General features: G+C 35.1%; 1 protein-coding gene across 2 annotated transcripts in view; it reads right to left on the reverse strand.

Annotated features, from left to right (window-relative positions):
* Positions 1-4,735: 4,735 nt before the first annotated feature.
* Positions 4,736-18,903, reverse strand: part of MBOAT1 (membrane bound O-acyltransferase domain containing 1) — a 28,134-nt gene continuing 13,966 nt past the window's right edge. For both annotated transcript variants that reach the window (XM_063298962.1, XM_063298963.1), the window contains exons 5-13: positions 16,110-16,165; positions 14,275-14,329; positions 13,252-13,435; positions 12,635-12,827; positions 9,996-10,099; positions 9,249-9,313; positions 7,875-8,007; positions 6,468-6,619; positions 4,736-6,223 (exon numbers count right to left, since the gene is read on the reverse strand). In XM_063298962.1, coding sequence (XP_063155032.1) covers positions 6,085-6,223; positions 6,468-6,619; positions 7,875-8,007; positions 9,249-9,313; positions 9,996-10,099; positions 12,635-12,827; positions 13,252-13,435; positions 14,275-14,329; positions 16,110-16,165 — 1,081 coding nt within the window. In that variant the 3' untranslated portion in view covers positions 4,736-6,084. The remainder of the gene's footprint in view (positions 6,224-6,467; positions 6,620-7,874; positions 8,008-9,248; positions 9,314-9,995; positions 10,100-12,634; positions 12,828-13,251; positions 13,436-14,274; positions 14,330-16,109; positions 16,166-18,903) is intronic.

Here is an 18,903-nt window from a genome sequence, read left to right on the forward strand (position 1 = left end):
TGCTATGTATCATTTATAAGCAGATACCCTTTAACAGTATTTTCACAACAAGGCTTCTAGTCAGGCTGGAGAACCTACCATTCCAAAGATGATGTTTAACTACAACTCCCAGAATCCCTCACTATGGACTCACTCTGGCTGGGACTTCTGGTTATTGATGTAGTTTCCATCTCATTTTTCTGTTCAAATTAGTCACTTGAGGTAGCTTATGCTGCAACACAAGCAAAAATTCAAAAGGTAAAAGATAAGTTTGCATTTAAAGGCTGGGTTAAGGAAATGTAGTCTTGTGTGGCACAGGGTGGTAGGTCACAGTATTGCAACCGAAACTCTCCCACGACCTGAGTTCGATCCCAGCGGAAGCTAGATTCTCGGGTAGCCGGCTCAGGTCCGCTCAGCCTTCCATCCTTCCAAGGTCGGTAAAATGAGGATCCAGCTTGCTGGGGAAGGCGACGACTGGGGAAGGCAATGGCAAACCACCCCAATATAATCTGCCAAGAAAATGTCGCAAAAGTGGCATCCCCCCGAAGGGTCAGACATGACTCGGTGCTTGCACAGGGGACCTTTCACTTTTCAGGAAATGTAGTATTTACTGAACTTTTAGAGGCAAAGGGCCTGGGGTCAAATGACTCCCAAGGGGGTACATCTCATTGCCTGGGAGAGATGCAGGAGAATGTCCTTTTCCACATGGTTGATAGACTGGTTTTCTAAAAAAACAAACAAAAAGTATCAAGAGGTACTCCTTGAGCTGACTGAACATTCCTTATTTCGGATTCATTGTAACTTGGGCAGATATGAAGAGACTGAAAATTTGAAGTTTATATACTTTCAAAAGAAAAATTATTATTATACTGTGGGGAAGACCAAGGTGGGCTGCCTAAGTTCCACTCTGGGCCACACGAGCACAGGCAGAATGGGAGGGATTTTGGAATGGAATATTCAGCAACATTTTGAGCCGCTGCCCAATTACATCAAGGACTTCTTTATGGAATGTTTTTCTCCACAGTCTAAAGCCCAATTTTGTAACCAACTCCTCACAAGACACCAACTTTGGTCCCATTCTGTTTGGTTTTCAGAGTGTTCTCCTGCTGACGACAGAGAGACAGATGGATACAGTCGCAAACCCCCTTACATAATTCATTTCCAATATTCTATTGTGCTGGAAAAAATAACTAGGTAGAGAAAGCATGCAGAGAGTAGTTTCTGGAATTATTCCCAATCCGTAGGAGTGAACTCTGAGCTCACGACCAAGTAAGGATGATTTTCAAACTTAATCCTTAGTTTCTCCTGCCATACACGTTAACCCTTCAAGGTAGGAGAGGCCTGAAAACAGACTCCACAAGAAACACTGGAAATATACTGTACTGATACATGCTACAGTAACAAAATCTTGAAAGCCTGGCAGTCCCTCCCTCTTATACCAAAGGAAGTTAAGGTGGAGTCAGTTTGTTTCTTTCTTAATTCATGTTTTGCTAACTGCTGCAATTCCTTCTCCAAGGTCATCTTTGTGGTTCTCTACAATACCAGATTCGGCCTGTTTCTGTCTTCAGAGAGTTATCCTGCTGAGGGACAGGTGGACAGAATCCCAAGTTCCTTTACATATTTTTTTTCCAGCATTCCATTAGGTTGGATAGAATTAAAACTGTTGGCTAACATCCTCATTATGTTAAAAGTGTAAAATTTACAGAGGAAGAGCAAGTGAAAGAATGTATGATATAATGAGCTAAAATTTTGGCTATCATATACAAATGGAGCAATGGGAAAATATGTGGTTGAAAGGATTGAAATTTACATTATGTTCTAGCCTTAAAGAGAATTTCTATAGAATGATGTATGGTTGGTATTTGTTACCAGAGAAATTGTCTAGAATGTATAAAGGTATTTCGAATCTTTGTTGGAAATGTGAACATGAAGGGACATTTTATCATGGTTGTGTGATGTGTAAAAAAGCCAAAAAAAAAAAGGATACAAATACCATACATACAGTACATTAATTCAGAAGATTTTAAAGGTTAAAGTACAACTGAAAACAGAGACTTTTCCTTGGGGACTAATGGACAGGCAACTAAAAAAAAAGTCATGGTACTTCGTTTTTGTGTATGATAACTGCAGTGAGATTATATGCTCAAAAGTGGAAAGGATCAGCACTATCCGCAATGGAGGAATGGTTGGTGAAGATGATGGAACTTGCTGAGATGGCTAAATTGACTTCCTTGATTAAAGAAGAGACAATAGCTATATTTATGGCTGACTGGAAACCCCTTATAGACTTTTTGCATGAAACAGAAAAAAATGCACTTATGACTTGTGGTTAGAAAGGATAAGAAAAAAGTGAGTTTTGTAATCACAGAGTAAGAGATAATTTTGTAATCATACTTATATTTGCTGCAGATAAAACTGGAAGCTTATTTTTATTTCTTTTTATTTTTTCTTACTGCACTTTTGTATTTTTCTTCTTTCTTTGTTCTATTTTCTATTAGTTGGTGTTAGTTTTTATATTTTCTTTAAAACTTTTAATAAAACTTATTAAAAAATATACATTAAAAGTGTAAAATTTGAGTTTGTTGGGAGGAGGGACACATATGAGAATAGCTATTCATTTTGTATAGTGTTACAAAGATCAATATAATTTGAAGCTGTGAATGTCATCTTACATTATACAACCAAAAGTTTACATTTATCAGTATAGGGAAAAATATGGATTGAGCAAGTGGGCAGAAAGAAAACACTTTCCAGTGTTGGAAAGACAGTATGACCCCAAATTTGAACTCTTGGCCTTCTGTCGATGTAATGGAAAGCCTGATCAATATAATTTCATATTTGATGAATTTAAAAATTAGTCTGAATGATTTTCTATTTGTAATATATTTTTGTTATTTTTGTTATTTGTTTTTTGGCCTATTTTTTCTTCTTCTTGCTTCTTGGTTTTTCTCCTATCTTTGTTTATTAAAGCAAGAGAGAGAGGTGAAAGCTACTGCAGGCTTGGACTGCTGGATGTGACTGACATCTTGATGTTGTTGACACACACATCCTTTCAAACACCCCTGAGCCTCACTAAAGGAGGTTGAAAAAATATTTTTAAGAAACTTTTATTATTATTATATTTACACAGGCTAAGTCTATCAACAGCTTTTAGCCAAGAATATCCACATTTGAGTGTTTATACTTCTATTATTTATTCATTCAAATTTTGTTAAAGTCTTATTTGCAGCTTTCCACAATTATTAATTAGAATGGATCACTTGTTATTTTACTATATTCATGGTGAAAGTGAAAGGTCCCCTGTGCAAGCATCGAGCCATGCCTGACCCTTTGGGGGGATGCTGCTTTTGCGACGTTTTCTTGGCAGACTATAGCGGGGTGGTTTGCCATTGCCTTCCCCAGTCGTCACCTTCCCCAGCAAGCTGGGTCCTCATTTTACTGACCTCGGAAGGATGGAAGGCTGAGTGGACCTGAGCCGGCTACCCGAGAATCCAGCTTCCGCTGGGATTGAACTCGGGTCGTGGGGAGAGTTTCAGTTGCAATACTGCCACCTACCACTCTGCGCCACATGAGGCTGCTACCATACTACTATATAATACTACTATATTCATACACTGCCATAATAAAAATCCAGCTTCTCTGGGGTTAAGAGCTTTGGATTTCATGCAGCAAGGAAATTCTTATGCCTAGGGATTTATCATTTTAGCACTGCAAATAATGAGTGTGCTCTTACTTTTTAGAATGGTTCTGCCCTGATAAACAGCAACCCCCCCTCCACATGGTTTGGATGGTCCTGACCCTTCTGTCCTTCCATAAGACCTTTAAAACCCTGTCTTGTCCTGGGTGTTGGGCCAGGACATGGGATAAGCCCGTGGAAGATGAAAGAATGAATGAATCTTGATTGAAATAGGTGTGGGTTCGCCTCAGTTAATTCTTTTCTAATGGTTATTTCTGTTATTTTATTACCTTTTTTCTGTTCCAAAGGTCTATTATATTTTATTTTTAATTCCCTGTTTTCATGTTTTTTGTAGTATTTGGAAGAAGGAAAAAAGGTCTTAACATTTAAAAGGTATTCACATGGAAAATACCTCTGTGTATGTTCATGTGGCAATTTTTAATTGAGAAAACAGCACAGGAATGAAGGAGTTAACATCCCCTTCATCTACTGCTGTGGTCCAAAACTTATTCCACCCTCTCTTTCCACAACTATCCATTTAAAACAATACTTCAACATGTCCTAGTTACAGATATTCTGGATCACGCCAGTTGGTTGTTTTGTCCTCAAGTGGGCAGTTAAAATGGTTTGTAGGAAAACACATTTTTAGTGAGCCTTGAAAGAACATTTCTATTCAGGGACAGAGCAACTGAAGGAAGAGGAAAACAAGATATATAGCTCCTAAATGTTAGTATTTCTGTTTTCTTATGCCACTGAATGAGTCCTTCTGGTACAGAACAAATTTAGCTTAACTTCTGTTTCATTCATTAAAATCATATATAGATAGCACAATTTTTAAACCAGTAATCAGAATGTCATACAACTCAGGCACTTCTGGCAAAACTAAAAATCAGAACACTGCACATTTAAAGAGAACCAGAAATTATTAAAACTTATATTGTTGATTCTTAAATGATCTTGCAGGTCTAAAAATATGACTAATAGACTCAAGGATATTAATTAACAAGTGCTTTTCTCATAGAAGGAACATGATTAAAATTAGCTTTGGTAATCCTTTTTAAAATTACCCAATCAATCATACTCTTTCACCAATTATTTTATTACCGCATTTCAATATTTTTATTGATATTTCTTGTATTTTTAAACCTGAATAATGAAGACTTTGGAATACCGTAGAGAAATTGTCCAGAATGCATATATCCATAATGGTACAATTCATAAAAAACGTAGTAACGGACATTGATAACATTAATTCCCAAAGCAGTATGTTCTGGGAAGTGCATTACGTAGAAGTCATATAATCCAAAGTTACATTGATTGCTTACACTGATTTTGAACAGTCCAGCTCATTAAAAAATCTGCTTAATTTATAAAAGAAATTTGAACGTATTTTTATTCCCTGATATGAATACATTGCTTTGATAGTTTTCGTTCTTAATCTAAACGTTTTTTCAAAAATGCAACTCTGCAACAAGCAGCCAATAGGCACAATATAGGCAAGCTGAAGGTTGTTAGAGAACTGGAGTTGCTTAATTCTTATTAATTTATTGTGTTTCCTCACAGTATTTATTTATTTTTAGAAAAATGCAAAAATAGCTCGCTAAATTATACTCCTTAAAAAGCATTATTTTTAAAATTAGACAATTTCAAAGATGCATATTCTGTACAGTTCAAGTGAAATCATTAATATAAAGTGTCCCTGAGTTATTTCCAAGAAAATTTTGCTTGCCTGTAGCAAATGCTACAATGGAATGATAGTTCTATGATACCTAGTAGATATCATTCATTGGTCAGCCTAGAATAAAGACAAAATCATACATAGTGCAGGTCACACAAAATAGAGATATCTAATTTTACATCTACAAGGGAAACCAGACCCACAATATTCCAGTTTTTTATCATTAGTTTCCAACCAAGCAGCATGTGCTTTTCCGTTGTTCTAGATCAGTAACTCTCAAATATCTGAATATTCCTTTTTGCCAAGGATGTGAGAAATCACATACCCTAAGACTTTTTGATATATTATGAGCATCTGTTTATGAAATTCTACAGTCTACTCCTTGGGAATGACACAACCAGCTTTTTTTATCTTAACCAATTTGAAAGGATGATGGGAAAAAAGAAAACATTTTGAAATTAAGTGAACCAACATGCCTACCTCAACAATAGATAATGTATATTTTAAACAAATGAAATACAAGTATAAATATTTAAATGCAGTAAAAACTCTTCATTAAAATAATCCCTTTAATTTATAAAATTTATAAAACTTGCCCTTGAAGAATGTAAACATTACCAGGTAAGATTTGTTTTTGGATAAACAGTCCAGTTCTGTTATGTCCTTTGAAAAGTGTTTTAAATTAACCCACTGCAATGTGCCTTCTCTGTACCCTTTATTCCAGTATCCTGTAGAGGAAGATTTTCCAGTATCACTTTTGTTTCTTGTTTTTATTACAACTGTGTGCCTCTATTTCGAAGGGCTGCTTCCTTCTGATGAGTTTTTGAGATTTGTTTGGTAGCACCAGTAATACCAGTATACATGAAATATGCATATGGAAATACAGTGATCTGTAAGTGACGAGAGAGAATATAAACCAAGGAAAGTCAGATTATCATCTGCAATACAAAACCATGGCTTTATTATATCAGTTTAATAAGCTCCACATCTCAGCCAAAGCCAGTCATGACAGCTGAAGTGATATTCTGAGCAGATAATTTAAGGGACTTCTACATGGGGAATTTCCTATTCATCTGTTCATACACCTGTTCACTCATTCTAATGCACAATTTGAAACTAATACAAATAACTTACTTGTATAATTTAATTGTCGGCTCAACTGCAAGCAGAACAAATGGTGCCACCGTGTAGCAAACCGACAGCTGAGTTACCAACCAGGTGACCATGTCATAGCCCACCTTGAGCAGGTTTGGTGAGAAGAAAATGTGTCGACAATTGTTCCTAACCTTATAAAAAAGACAAAAATGTTTTAAAAGTATTTTCATATAGTGCATCTCTCCCAGGTTTCTAGTCTAGCATGTGACACCTAGTATTGATAAAGTTTTGCTGTAATGAATGAAAATATTTGCTTTCTCCTTCCTACTAGTAAATTTAAACAAAAACTTTCAAAAGTTATGAAGGAAGGTTAGCAAAATTAACAACTGAATGGAATTGGTAGGAATACTGCCAATACTAACCCTATGAATAAGGCCTCCATCTCAATTGAGTAATTGAATGCTATGAATTCAGAATTTTTTCCCCAAGGGCCAAATCTGGTATTATATAATTAGCATGTGAAGACTTTTCCAAAATGGCATATACGAATCTATACAAATAATGTTATTCACACCAATTGTTTGAACAGTTTTAAGTCTAAATCTCATTAAATAACAGGATCTAACTTATAAAGTCATCCTTTAAATCAGTTACACAGTTATATAAGTACAGGAATGTAACACAAATTCGTAACTATGTTCATGTGTGGTCAGAACAAGCAGTGAATTTCAATAATAACATCCTTTTTCTGTGTCTATTATCCAAACTGCCTAAAAAAACTTAAATTCTGCAATTAAACAGACAAAACAGTATTGGTTTCTAAATGTAACTTAAAAAAAAACCCACAGATACACACTAGAGTTTTCAGAGAAATCAGGATACACTGCAAGGATTAGCTATCCAGATAAGCAATATGATTACTACACTCATAGACAGACAAGAGAAAAACAATTCTGACCTTTGTATATCTCTACTGATTTCAATAGGAGAAACTGGTCCATGTACTAATTACTCTGATCTGGGATGGCTACTCAATGAACTGCATAGAAAACAAGTGTACTTACTTCCAAAAAGCATGTCTGAGATAGACACAGTTTAATACAATGAGAGCCAGTTTGGTACAGTGGTTGAGACATCAGGCTAGAAATCGGGAGTCCATGAGTTCTAGTCTTGCCTAGGCACAAAGCCAGCTGGGTGACCTTGGGCCAGTCATTTTCTCTCAGCCCTAGGAAGGAGGCAATGGCAAACCACTTCTGAAAAACTTGCCAAGAAAACTGCAGGGACTTGTCCAGGTAGTCTCCAAAAATTGGACACAATTGAACGGATTAAAAAAAACACAATGAAGAGAAAACTTGTTCTGCTCTGGAAATCAGTAGCACTTATGGGACCTATGACTAATGTATCTGGGATTGTACCCACAGGGAAAAAAAGAACAGGGATACATACTCTTCTGGCTGCTAGTGTCATTAAGATGCCCGTGATAAATGTAAAATAATATCCAGGATAAACACCGTGCCAAAGAGCTGAGAGAAGAAACGTTAAGGCTGTAGGATACCAAGAAGCCCGATCATAACATACACTGAGAAGAAAATTAGAAAAATATGATGTATAAATATGCAGGTTACGTGCAATTACATCTGGCTTTATTGCTATATCATAGAATCAGAAACACATCTGTTTACCTGCTTCAATCAAAACTATTCTTAGAAGAGATATTAAGGACTAGATACTATGTATAGACTATTCCCCTATTTCACTGCACATAAAAGGAATGGCAAAAAAAAATCTTCTGATTTTAAATACCATAATTAACTCAGTATATTAACTCAGTAACTCGGCTATTTCATACCTAAAGAAATCTGAAATCTTGAAAGAAGAATAAGCACCTAGAACATACATTTTCAAGGCACAGATTATTCTGGTTCCTTTTATTCTGGGCCAATTACTTGAATGTTCTCCTAATAGTAATGCCCCAACATCATTTAACTCTTCAGTTGTTACACTTTTTCTAAGGAAAAATAATTCTAAGTATTTGTGTGGCTCCTACAGTACACGCCCTTATTTTTTTTTTATCAGAAACATACATAATTTCTATTTATGCTTCAGATTAACAGTCATGGTTCCAATTATTTGTAGAAATGTTGCTAAGGTGAGAAGTGCAAAGAATCTTATGTTTGAAGCAATGTTTTATTGCTTTTGTCAGTGTTTAGAAGCATCACTTTTATAATTCCTAAATATATCGGGCAGTGATCTAATAGTTAAACTATTTGCTATGGAAAGGGATTCTTACCCTCTTCTATCAGCATGTGGAATTAAAATTTGTCAATGTCTGAACTATGAAAGCATCACGGTTCTTACGCAGCCATTGAGGGAAAAGACTGTTCTTCGCAAAAACTGATTGTACCAAAAGCTTAATCCACAATCATTTTAGAACACAGGAAATCAGTAGTGATAGTAACAAAGATACACACACGAACACATACACCCCCCCCACACAAACACATTAACGGAAGATACAGCAGTAGAATACAAAAATTGAAATGAAAGCATTCTAGTCCAAGGTTCTTGATCAACTTCCAGAAATGGATATGTAGGGTGCCATTATTAAGTAGGCAGTGTAATTTGCAGACTCCTGTTTCATCCTAGGGCCAGGAGCATACGGTGAAATTCTTTGTTTTCTTTCATCATTATAACATGTTGAGAATTCCAGAGAAAAACAACTTTCATTTTCACTGAATGAAACACTACATCTCTAAAATTGTATTTTAAGTAAACATTGAACCACTGCTGAAAAACCCACAAAACACTGAAGTGTTTTACCGTTTAAGCCAGGCAGTTGTTTGAATATTCCAGTTTTCTAAGTACATTTTAAAACTTGTTGCCATCTAAGAGTGAAAAAAAACCCATGTATTATTAGGTTTCCTTCATACCAAAAATACCAGCTTCTACTCATATTTTAAATTACATTAGTTCTGTATTTTGCATTACAGCTATATTTTTTCTTTTTTCTTTTATCAATAGATTGCAATTTGGTGTTCATGCATAATGGTAATTCATTTATATCATTTCAGAACCCAGTCTTTAATTGCTTTATTTTAAAATATTTGGGCTTTCACAATTTTTAAGAAATGCTTGTGGAAAAATATCAGCTTTACTGTATTTGGATATGAATAAGCAGGTTTCTCCTTTTCAGAATGGACATATACTGAATGGCATTCAATACAGTAAACCAAATCAGCCAAAATATAATCCCAAGGATTATTGAAATAGTTGGGGCTTCCTCACACACTCCTGTTTACAGGGGCTGGTTTATTGGGCCAAAAAAACAAAAATGGCAAAACAAAGAAGCCATGAGAAGTAATGGAGGAAGGTCCCAAATGAACATTCTGCACAAGCTTCTGAGAAAGGCCCTGCAGATGTAAGAAGAAAGTAGAGAACTTAATTCCTCTGATCAGTTCAAGTTCTGAAACATTCTTTAGATGGGTTACTCTCTCTTTGGGGTCTGGAGCAATTTCCTCCTCCCCTGTTGTCTCTAAAGAGGGCCCTGGCCATAATATTTTAATTTACCTCGATATTCCTGATATTCAAATTAGACAGTAGATCCCAGCGGTAATTGCCTTTCTCATCCACACCATTGAATCCAAAACCAGCTGCATTATTAATTGCATCAGCTGCGAAAGAAAGAAAGGAAGAAAGAAAGAAAGAAAGAAAGGAAGAAAGGAAGGAAGAAAGAAAGGAAGAAGAAAAAAAAGCCTAGGCTGAATTACAAAAATCTACTTACTATATGCTTAACAATTCCTAGTATGATCCATCCCATGTTATGTCTATTAGATCTGTTTTTCAATTCCCATTTTATAAGGTTTACTATGCAAGATATAAAATAGTTATTTTAGAAACTATGAGTTAAACTCCCTTTGGATACATGAAAGGCATCATTGGTTCTTTGGACATAGGGCTGACTTAGAAAGTTCAATGAAGCAGACGCCAAATTTATGTAAATATTTTGTATAAATGTTAGTGTCCAATTAACAGAACAACTGCTTCTAAAGGAATGTAACAACATTTTATTTAGAATTTCAATTCAGTTACGTTTATGTTCAGAGTTGAACATTTTTAAAGTCACATATTGGAATAAATAATTGTGAACCAAAAACAATTGAGTCCTGCAATAGTACAGCTTTGGAACTTTAAGCACTGTGAAAACTGATTTTTAGTTTGGCTTCTAAATAACATTTATCAGTTAACATTAGAACAGAATGACCTTTCTTTCTTCCTTTTTTTTTTGGTTATTTTCTCCAATAGCAAATCCATACTGATTTTCACATAAAAGGAGGCCTGTCCTATTTTACAGGCAAGAATTGCTTAACAGCAGTCTTATTTGATCAACGAATTATGTTATGATAAATTGTGTAGAGAAAGAAAAGAAGGAATCAATGCTACTCATTGTTAAAAATAATGAGAAACTCTAGCATTTACTAGTATAGAAAAGCACTTTGCTTTTTTCGTTTCCCAATACAAAATGTTACTTATTATCCCAATTGTTCCACAAACTCAATTCTACAGTTTGTTTCCAACTACAGGGGAAGAAATTCAAACTACCTAATTTTTTTTTTGCATTTTTTCCTTCTTAACTTGTGCATTTCCATTTTTTCATACATATCTATGTATTACCATTTAGATGGTTAAGGAAAAATCCCTTACTCAAGAGATTGCTGTGACCAGGACATTCAAAACACATTGACTGCTACTGCCTTCAAGGAACATTATAAAGTGAAAACACAATCTTAATTCTTTGAGCTCTAATTTTATCCTTCATTGAAAGTAAAAGAGGAGTCAGCGCTAACTCTAATCTGGGAACATCATACACTGGGCATTGTAGAGCCTGAGTCAATCTGTGACTCATCTTTGCCTCATAGTTTCACTGTGACCTGTGCACACAATGTATAACTGAGTAAGTCACAATTTACTGGGTTTGCACAACACACTACGCCAAAACCAAACAAACCATAATATGACTTAGCAGATTGTTCATATCCTTCACAGAGGATGACTTGACCCAGTATGCTTGTTCCATTCTGCTTCTGTCTGAACTATTTTTAGGTCTTAAAATATCCACTGAACTTTAAGATAGCTGAGCTTGAAGGCAGCAGAAAAGTACAATGGCTGCTCTGCTTTGGGGCTTTCAAATACTTCTTAAAATGCAAATACTTAAAATATTATCTGGGAAGCAACAGTTTGTGACATGGTGATAGAACAGACATCATTTTCTTGAAAACGTCCATCTGATCTTCTCAGAAACAATCTATTGGGGAGGGAGGAAGAAGCAGGCATAAAAAACCCATCTTTTTTTCAAAAGGTTATCCAGGAAAGGGAAGTAAATCGTATCACTGAAGTGCTTAGGGGTGCAGGCATTCTCCAAAAGATGCTTCACTTTCTAGCAGTTGTGTGTAGAAGCAGCCTTTTCTCAGACCATTCCATATTTGATGAATGCAAAGTGAACTACATTCCAATATGCAACTATGGGTGCCATGAATCAGATACTCTCATTCCTAAAATTGGGCATTCTGAATGGCTCCCATCCTGAGTATCCACTAGCATTAAAATGAAGATCCTCTACATATTGCATCATTTGTGGCAAGACATGTGGTCTACTTTGCCTAAACTGTTCTGCTCCTGGAAAAGTTAGACCAGCCTTCCCTAACCTGATGAACTTGAACCTTTAGACTGCAATTCCTATAATCTCCTAGCAAGCACAACCATTATAAGATTGTGGGATAGGATCCAACATATCAGGAGGATACCAAGACTTAAACTAAATGGATAATGCTACATTTAATAAGTACAGCGGACTGAAACACTGTTGATGTCCTGGATCATGTGCTTGACATCACAGTAAGAACTGTTGTAGAACTGCAAGAACAGGGACAACACAAAGAAAGTCAGTCTAACTAAAAATATTATCTGATATTTAATGCATATTTGAATTTTAGCTTGTCCAGTATCCACTGACACTTATTCAGACTAGTAAAATAGACCTCTGTGTAGAAAAGTCACAAAATTGAATTATAAATAAGGTGCTTAATGTCAGGTGTATAATACAGTAATTATCCTTTTTTTATATAACATAAGACATTTATGTTGCCTTAATGGATACATATTCCTTAAGTACAGGCATGCACTGAAAAAGAACCTTAAATAAGCCTTACCAAGTGTCCAAGCAAAGTAATATTTTGGCTTTGAGGCTTGCACGACAACATACAGAAAACCAAGTCTTGTCAAGAATGAAGATTGATTTATAAATTGATGATCAACAATGTAAGATGCTGGGAAGGTCTTGGTAAGTGTCAGGAACAAAAGCAGAGATACAAGAGTGATACCAAGTTTGTGCCGGATGGCTCCCTACAAAGGAAGTAGAATAAAATATTGCTGTGATCACATTTGAGAAAACAAAGTCTTAAAAAAAAACTAAAAGCATTTTAAGAAATGAACTGGTGAAAGTATGATTGTCTGCACTTGCCAATGTTGAAAAAGGTACCTTGTTCTGGACTATTACTATTAATGGTGACATGATCTCTAATAGTGGAGGCAGCATGCCTCTTAACAGCCATGGCTGGGGAGCATAAATATAAGCATAAACAAGTCCTCCTTGTGAGCTGCTCATGGGTTTCTGGTTCCCTACTGCAGGAACAGAATGCAGGGCCTGAAAGCTTTTCTTCTAAACCAGAACTCTTTTTATGTTTTAATTGGTAATTATAACTGATACTGTTTATTATGAAAACAATTTTAGCATTTGAGAATAAAGACTTAGCATTTTGTATCTTACCGCTGGAGAAGGATCAGGAAATCTATCACAGCTCCTCTGTTTCCAGCTGACCTCTAATAACTTCATCTGCACGTGTCTCCCTTCAATGAAAGCTATGTAATCCTTAAAATTGCTGCATGGGCCAGCAATAATACTCATGAAGTTGAGCTGATAGCTCAGGTACTCCAACAACGAAGGCCTTGTCCTGTCAAAACAACCATGAATATATGTGTATATGTATGTTTCAAATAAATTTTGAAAAAGAAGCAAATACTAAATGTTTAAATAAATAACATCTTTATTTTAAACATAGTTCAAGTCTGAGAAAGAAAAGCTAGTGAAACATACAACAAATTTACAATTCACAATTGTTTGAAGGTCAACATCAAGACTGAAAATCCTCCTACAATTAAATTTGTAGATTGATTATTTAATTAATAAAACAATAATTTGTGTAGGCAAGAGAGACCACATAAAGAATTTATCAATGAGGTGATCTGATTACACAATTACTGTATTTATACACAGGTATTTGTGTAATGGTGTATATTCAAATCTTTTCCACTATATGTGCAATTTCTGTTACCTCTGTCTAACATTTAACTTCTTGCTAAAGCAGGCATGAAATCCTTACCTACAACTGCCTTTTCTGCAATTTGGGATATTTGTTGGAGGTACATGGTGTATATAAAGAAAAATAAAGCTAGAATTTAAAATCTCCTTTCAAGAATATTACAATACACAACATTTAGTTTAAACATTTGTATGTACATCATAGTTTTAATAGGAAAAAATAAGAAAAAATCAAGCCTATTCTTTATACATTTGGGCTATGGAAAAGAAGTTTAATAAGGGGAAACTTGTTTTTAGAGAGAATAGGTCTCAAAAACATATTATAATAATAATTCCAGAATTTAAAGGTGCATGGATAATTATTTGCATTACATTAATTAACTCTAGATAGAAACCTCATAACAGAAGTAAACATCTAAGATACCCCAGGTATTAGTTTAAACAATCATAAGTGCTACTGTATTTTCTTACTTTAGAGCAAGCTCATTCTGTTCAGAAGTTAGATCTTCACCTTTTTTACCTATTCCTATGAAGAAGACATAATAATTAAATCAAACTTTGCAAAAGTGAGGCCAACTATAGACAATAATTAAAATAAATTCTAATGATAATTCATAAAGTACTGGATGCTGCATATAACCCACTTTTATTTTCTGAGGGCTGCAGAAATGGGATTTGGGTTGCCCACAACTACCTTAGATGATTCCAAACAATTATGGTGGCTTATGGCTAAAGGAATGCTTAATATTTACATTTATTATAAATTCTTATTAATTGAACTTTCATAATTCCTCAGATTAGGACTTGTAGTTAGCAAGGAACTCCAGCTATCCCAGCAGTCTTCTTATCAGATTTTGATTTCAGAATAGGGGAAGAAACATAGCTCATGGTAACATGTGCATTTTTCTGCCTCAAGTCCCAGACCTTTGCTTACAAGAATAAAGTAATAGGTGAATGGTAGCTAGAAAGCTATCAACAGTCAGGGTAGATAGTATTACACTAGATTAACTAACCACTTTAGCTGATAAAAAGCAATTTTACTGTTCCTATAAAATGAGATGAGATGAAAGATTAATAAAATGAAATGAGATTAAATCTATAGTTTTATATGAATGTATTAGGAGGAAGACTCATTGAATGGACTTCTGAGCAGAAATAGGACTACACATGTGTGTGACATAAACAGATTGTTTGATTCTTATCTGGACCTATCTGGTCCATCAATGTCCTCAGGCACTTCTCCATTCAGGAGTAAAAATTGGCTGATTTCACAAAAAGTTAAGCAGAGAACTAAGACTATCAGGAAATCCCAGGGCTACAGAGTAGACTAGGATGTTGAAAAAAAACATAATGGAAGTAGGGAATTTCAGGACCCTTCCATACCGTTACCAAGAAAACTGAATCAATGGGATAATGATGACCAGGAGTCAATCTCAATCTGAGGGAAATTTTTATCTTTTTAAAAAATTACTTAGACACAACCTATTTTGATTAGGTAATTTTGGATGGGCCAGAATGTCACCTAATGTATCCCTGACATGACATGATCACTGAATAGTGAAATTGATTTTAAAAAAAAAACACACAAGCAGAGAATTCCAGGATTTAAATTTTGTCACTTATTCCAGTCTGTTTCCTTGTAATACAGGTAAGGCAGAGCACAATGTTGCAAAACACTGTTAAGGGAGTATTAAACCTACAAATTTTCATTCTAAAAATAAATATTGATATTTCTGCTTTCAAGGGGAAAATGAAATTGATAATTATAATTACTCTTCCATAAGTAACGAAGTCATTTAATTGGTTAAGGAAACCTGGACTTTTTGTTTGTTTGATAATTTATATCTTTTCCTCCAGGAGGTAGAGAGGGTGAGTCATTCAGAGTGTTTCCATGGCTTAGGATTGACTAGAATCTGGATCTCCTGAGTCCTAGTCTAGGACATTAGCCGCTGTACCTCTTTCTTATTTTTTAATCCTTCCATAAATATAACTCAGTCCATCAAAACAACTAAGGATGTAATTTATGACAACCTACTTATGATTTATATAGTAGATTATTTGTTATGTTTCAGTCCTATTCTAATTATAATAAAAACAGCACAGCAAATAAGGGTTAAGAAAGTAGAATTACCCATATACTTCGGGCTTTTTTATTATTATTACCAAACCTTAATTGTAACAAGATGGCTTAAGATCTTGGCAGATGCAACGCATACTGTCTACTTTTTCCCCAAAGGCTGCCAATGTCTATTTAGAGAATTTTACGCACAAGATGGAATGGAAAATAGAAATGTAATCTTTCTTACCATCATGAACCTGGAATGCAAGACTTGTGATCTTTTGGGTTACGATCATCAATGGGCTGTAATACAATGCAGAAAGATAGCAGGTGTCACATTTTGCATGCTTCAATGTGTTTATATTTTTCACCTTAATGCATTCATATGCATAATGCATTCAAATGAAACAAGCTGCAAATCAAATACTTTTGTACCAGTTCCCATCAGCCCCAGACAACATGGCAATGACAAGGGATTACAGGAATTATTGAAGTCCAGAGTACCCAGAAATTACCAGTATGTATACAGACAGTACTCATACAGCAGAGTAAGACGTAGTTTGCTTAAGCATGGGTTACTGATTAAACCACAATGGGTTGCATTCATGTAACAATAAACCATGGTTAACAGACCCAAAGATAGATTCACCCAGTGTGTACTAAACCAAAATTGAGCCAACTCTACTACGTTTTAACAGGTTGTATGAGCTCAGAGTTATATACAGAGTTATTTTCATCATGACAATAATCTAAGGCATTATCACATACTAGACTTCAAACGTGTCTGAAAAAGTGAACTTGTGTCTTCCCTGTTCAGAACTGATACTTGAAGTGTGTTTGAAATTCCACAGGCTGCAATTCTCATTAGAAGTCAAACACTTGGTGGACAATAGCTTTAGGTCCACACAAATATGCCAGCAATTGCAGTGATAGTTCAGTGGTAGGCAATAGGAACAGGCCTTTAACATCAGGATTCACTTACTGAAATGGAAACCTTACAAGGCTACCCTGAAGACTGTTTAGAAATGACAGACTGCACACAATGCAGGTATTTGCTGCATGGCAAGGAGGGCAAACTACAAAACAGTATCTTGCTGTTTTGTGGTTAGTGTTTTAATACTTATTAATTTTAAATGGTTATATTTTAATGCATGTTTATGGCTCTTTCTTGCTTTAGGAAATTTATTCTGAACCATACATTCAACAGCAGTGGCAAGAATACAGGGCCACACATTTGAGACAGCTGTTTGGTAATGGGTTGATTACGTTCCCTTGTCAGCACATCCTCTTGATCAATTACTTCTGTGTTCAAACACACAGCTTACAAGTCAAGCCAATTTTGTAGCAAATTCATTACAAGCTGATCTCCAGGTACACATAGTTTAAATGACATTGTATCTTCCCAAATGTGCATGCATGTATAATTAACAAGTAGCTTGCTTTGCAGAGAACATTGTAATGGACTCAATCTGTGTGCATTCAGCATTAGGCTGAAACACCAGAATCCAAACTACATCCAAGATATTAGCTTAATTTAGACAATTCACTATCTCAGTAATTCATAACTTTAATTTGTCATCTGTGAGCTAAGATAACAATGATCTGCTTTGTGAGGATGAAGCTATTACACATATATTAAACAAGAAGCCACCCCAACAGCAACCAACACTGAGTGGGATGATCATTTTCGTTTGCTGTACTTTTTCCACTGTTAGAAGCAGTGAGTTTCACAAAATTTGTAACAGAGTAATAAATACTAAATAATTCTAATTCAAACTGAGCAACTGAGGTTTGATGCAAAACTATACAAATACAGAGTTAAAACTGCAGTTAGTCCTTGTCATATTTCAATGGTTACAAATTTTCCAGTTCTGGTAGTCCTCGAGTTACGTCCATTCATTCAGTGACCATTCAAAGTTATGACGATGCTGAAAAATTGGACTTATGACTGGTTCATGAAGTTCCAGCTGTCGCAGTGCTTTGGAAGGCCTCAGAAGCTTTCCTAAGGTTTTCCAAAGCATTGCGAGAATGGAATGTGCTATTTGGAGAACGTTACAAGTGGCCTCAAGAAGAACAAACAATTTTAGTAACTTATCACCTTCTCTTAAATTTCAACAAATGACCTTATCTTCCTATATCCCATCTCTTATCTATAAACAAATCCATATAGCATTGTCATTTCAGTCCTGATGCAAAAATCCATTAAGGGTTTCCAGAGATAACAACATATTTACTTTAACCTTGATCAAATAAACCAACATTATATTCCTTCCTTTTTCTTAACCTTTAGTCCCTTCAAATAATGTCTTAGAACTTGATTTCTTTTCTTCTTTTCTTTGTCCCTTCTCTCAAAATTCTTCAAAGCTTTAACAAGCCTCTCTTGTAAATCCAGTGTGGGAAAATTATCCAGGCCACTCTCTTAGTTTGTTGTTTGAAGATCCCTTTTAATTATTAAGACATCAGCCAGTTTCTTTGGTATGTCCAGTGTAATATCTTTTTCCATGTCATTCTTGTAGCCTGTCATTTTTAAATCCCCTTTCAACTCATTCGATTTTGTCAGGTAGAACTTGTTCCATAACATCTTTTAGACACAATCTATCTAGAGACAGACACCATTAAAATTAACTTCTGATTCCATTGTTCAAAAATAATGAAGTATTTTGCTTCATTCTGTAATTGTAAGTCAAGTTTGAATGTTCTTCTCCTTTAATTGCAATCTTCAGTTTCCTCTAGTTCCCTCTAGTGTCCAATTTTTAAAATCTTTTTTTTTAATTCAAAATAAAAGCATTTTCCCATTGGAAGGTTTCTTTATAATTAATTCCACAATCTTGTTTCAAATTTATCTGGACCCTTAGTCAGTTTGTAACCTTCTAAAGCCAAAGTTTTATGTATATGTTCTTAAACTTCTAGTTAAAACTTCTTTCACTAAGAATTGAAGTTAACTCACCCATGTTATAGAACTTGTTGATCCAAAGGCTCCTAATAGCTGAAAAGCAGTTAACATGCGATTTCCAAAAGTGATTAGAAAAGAAAGTATGGAA

This window comes from Candoia aspera, chromosome 3 (assembly GCF_035149785.1).
Source record: "Candoia aspera isolate rCanAsp1 chromosome 3, rCanAsp1.hap2, whole genome shotgun sequence".
In the NCBI taxonomy this organism is placed as follows: Eukaryota; Metazoa; Chordata; class Lepidosauria; order Squamata; family Boidae; genus Candoia; species Candoia aspera.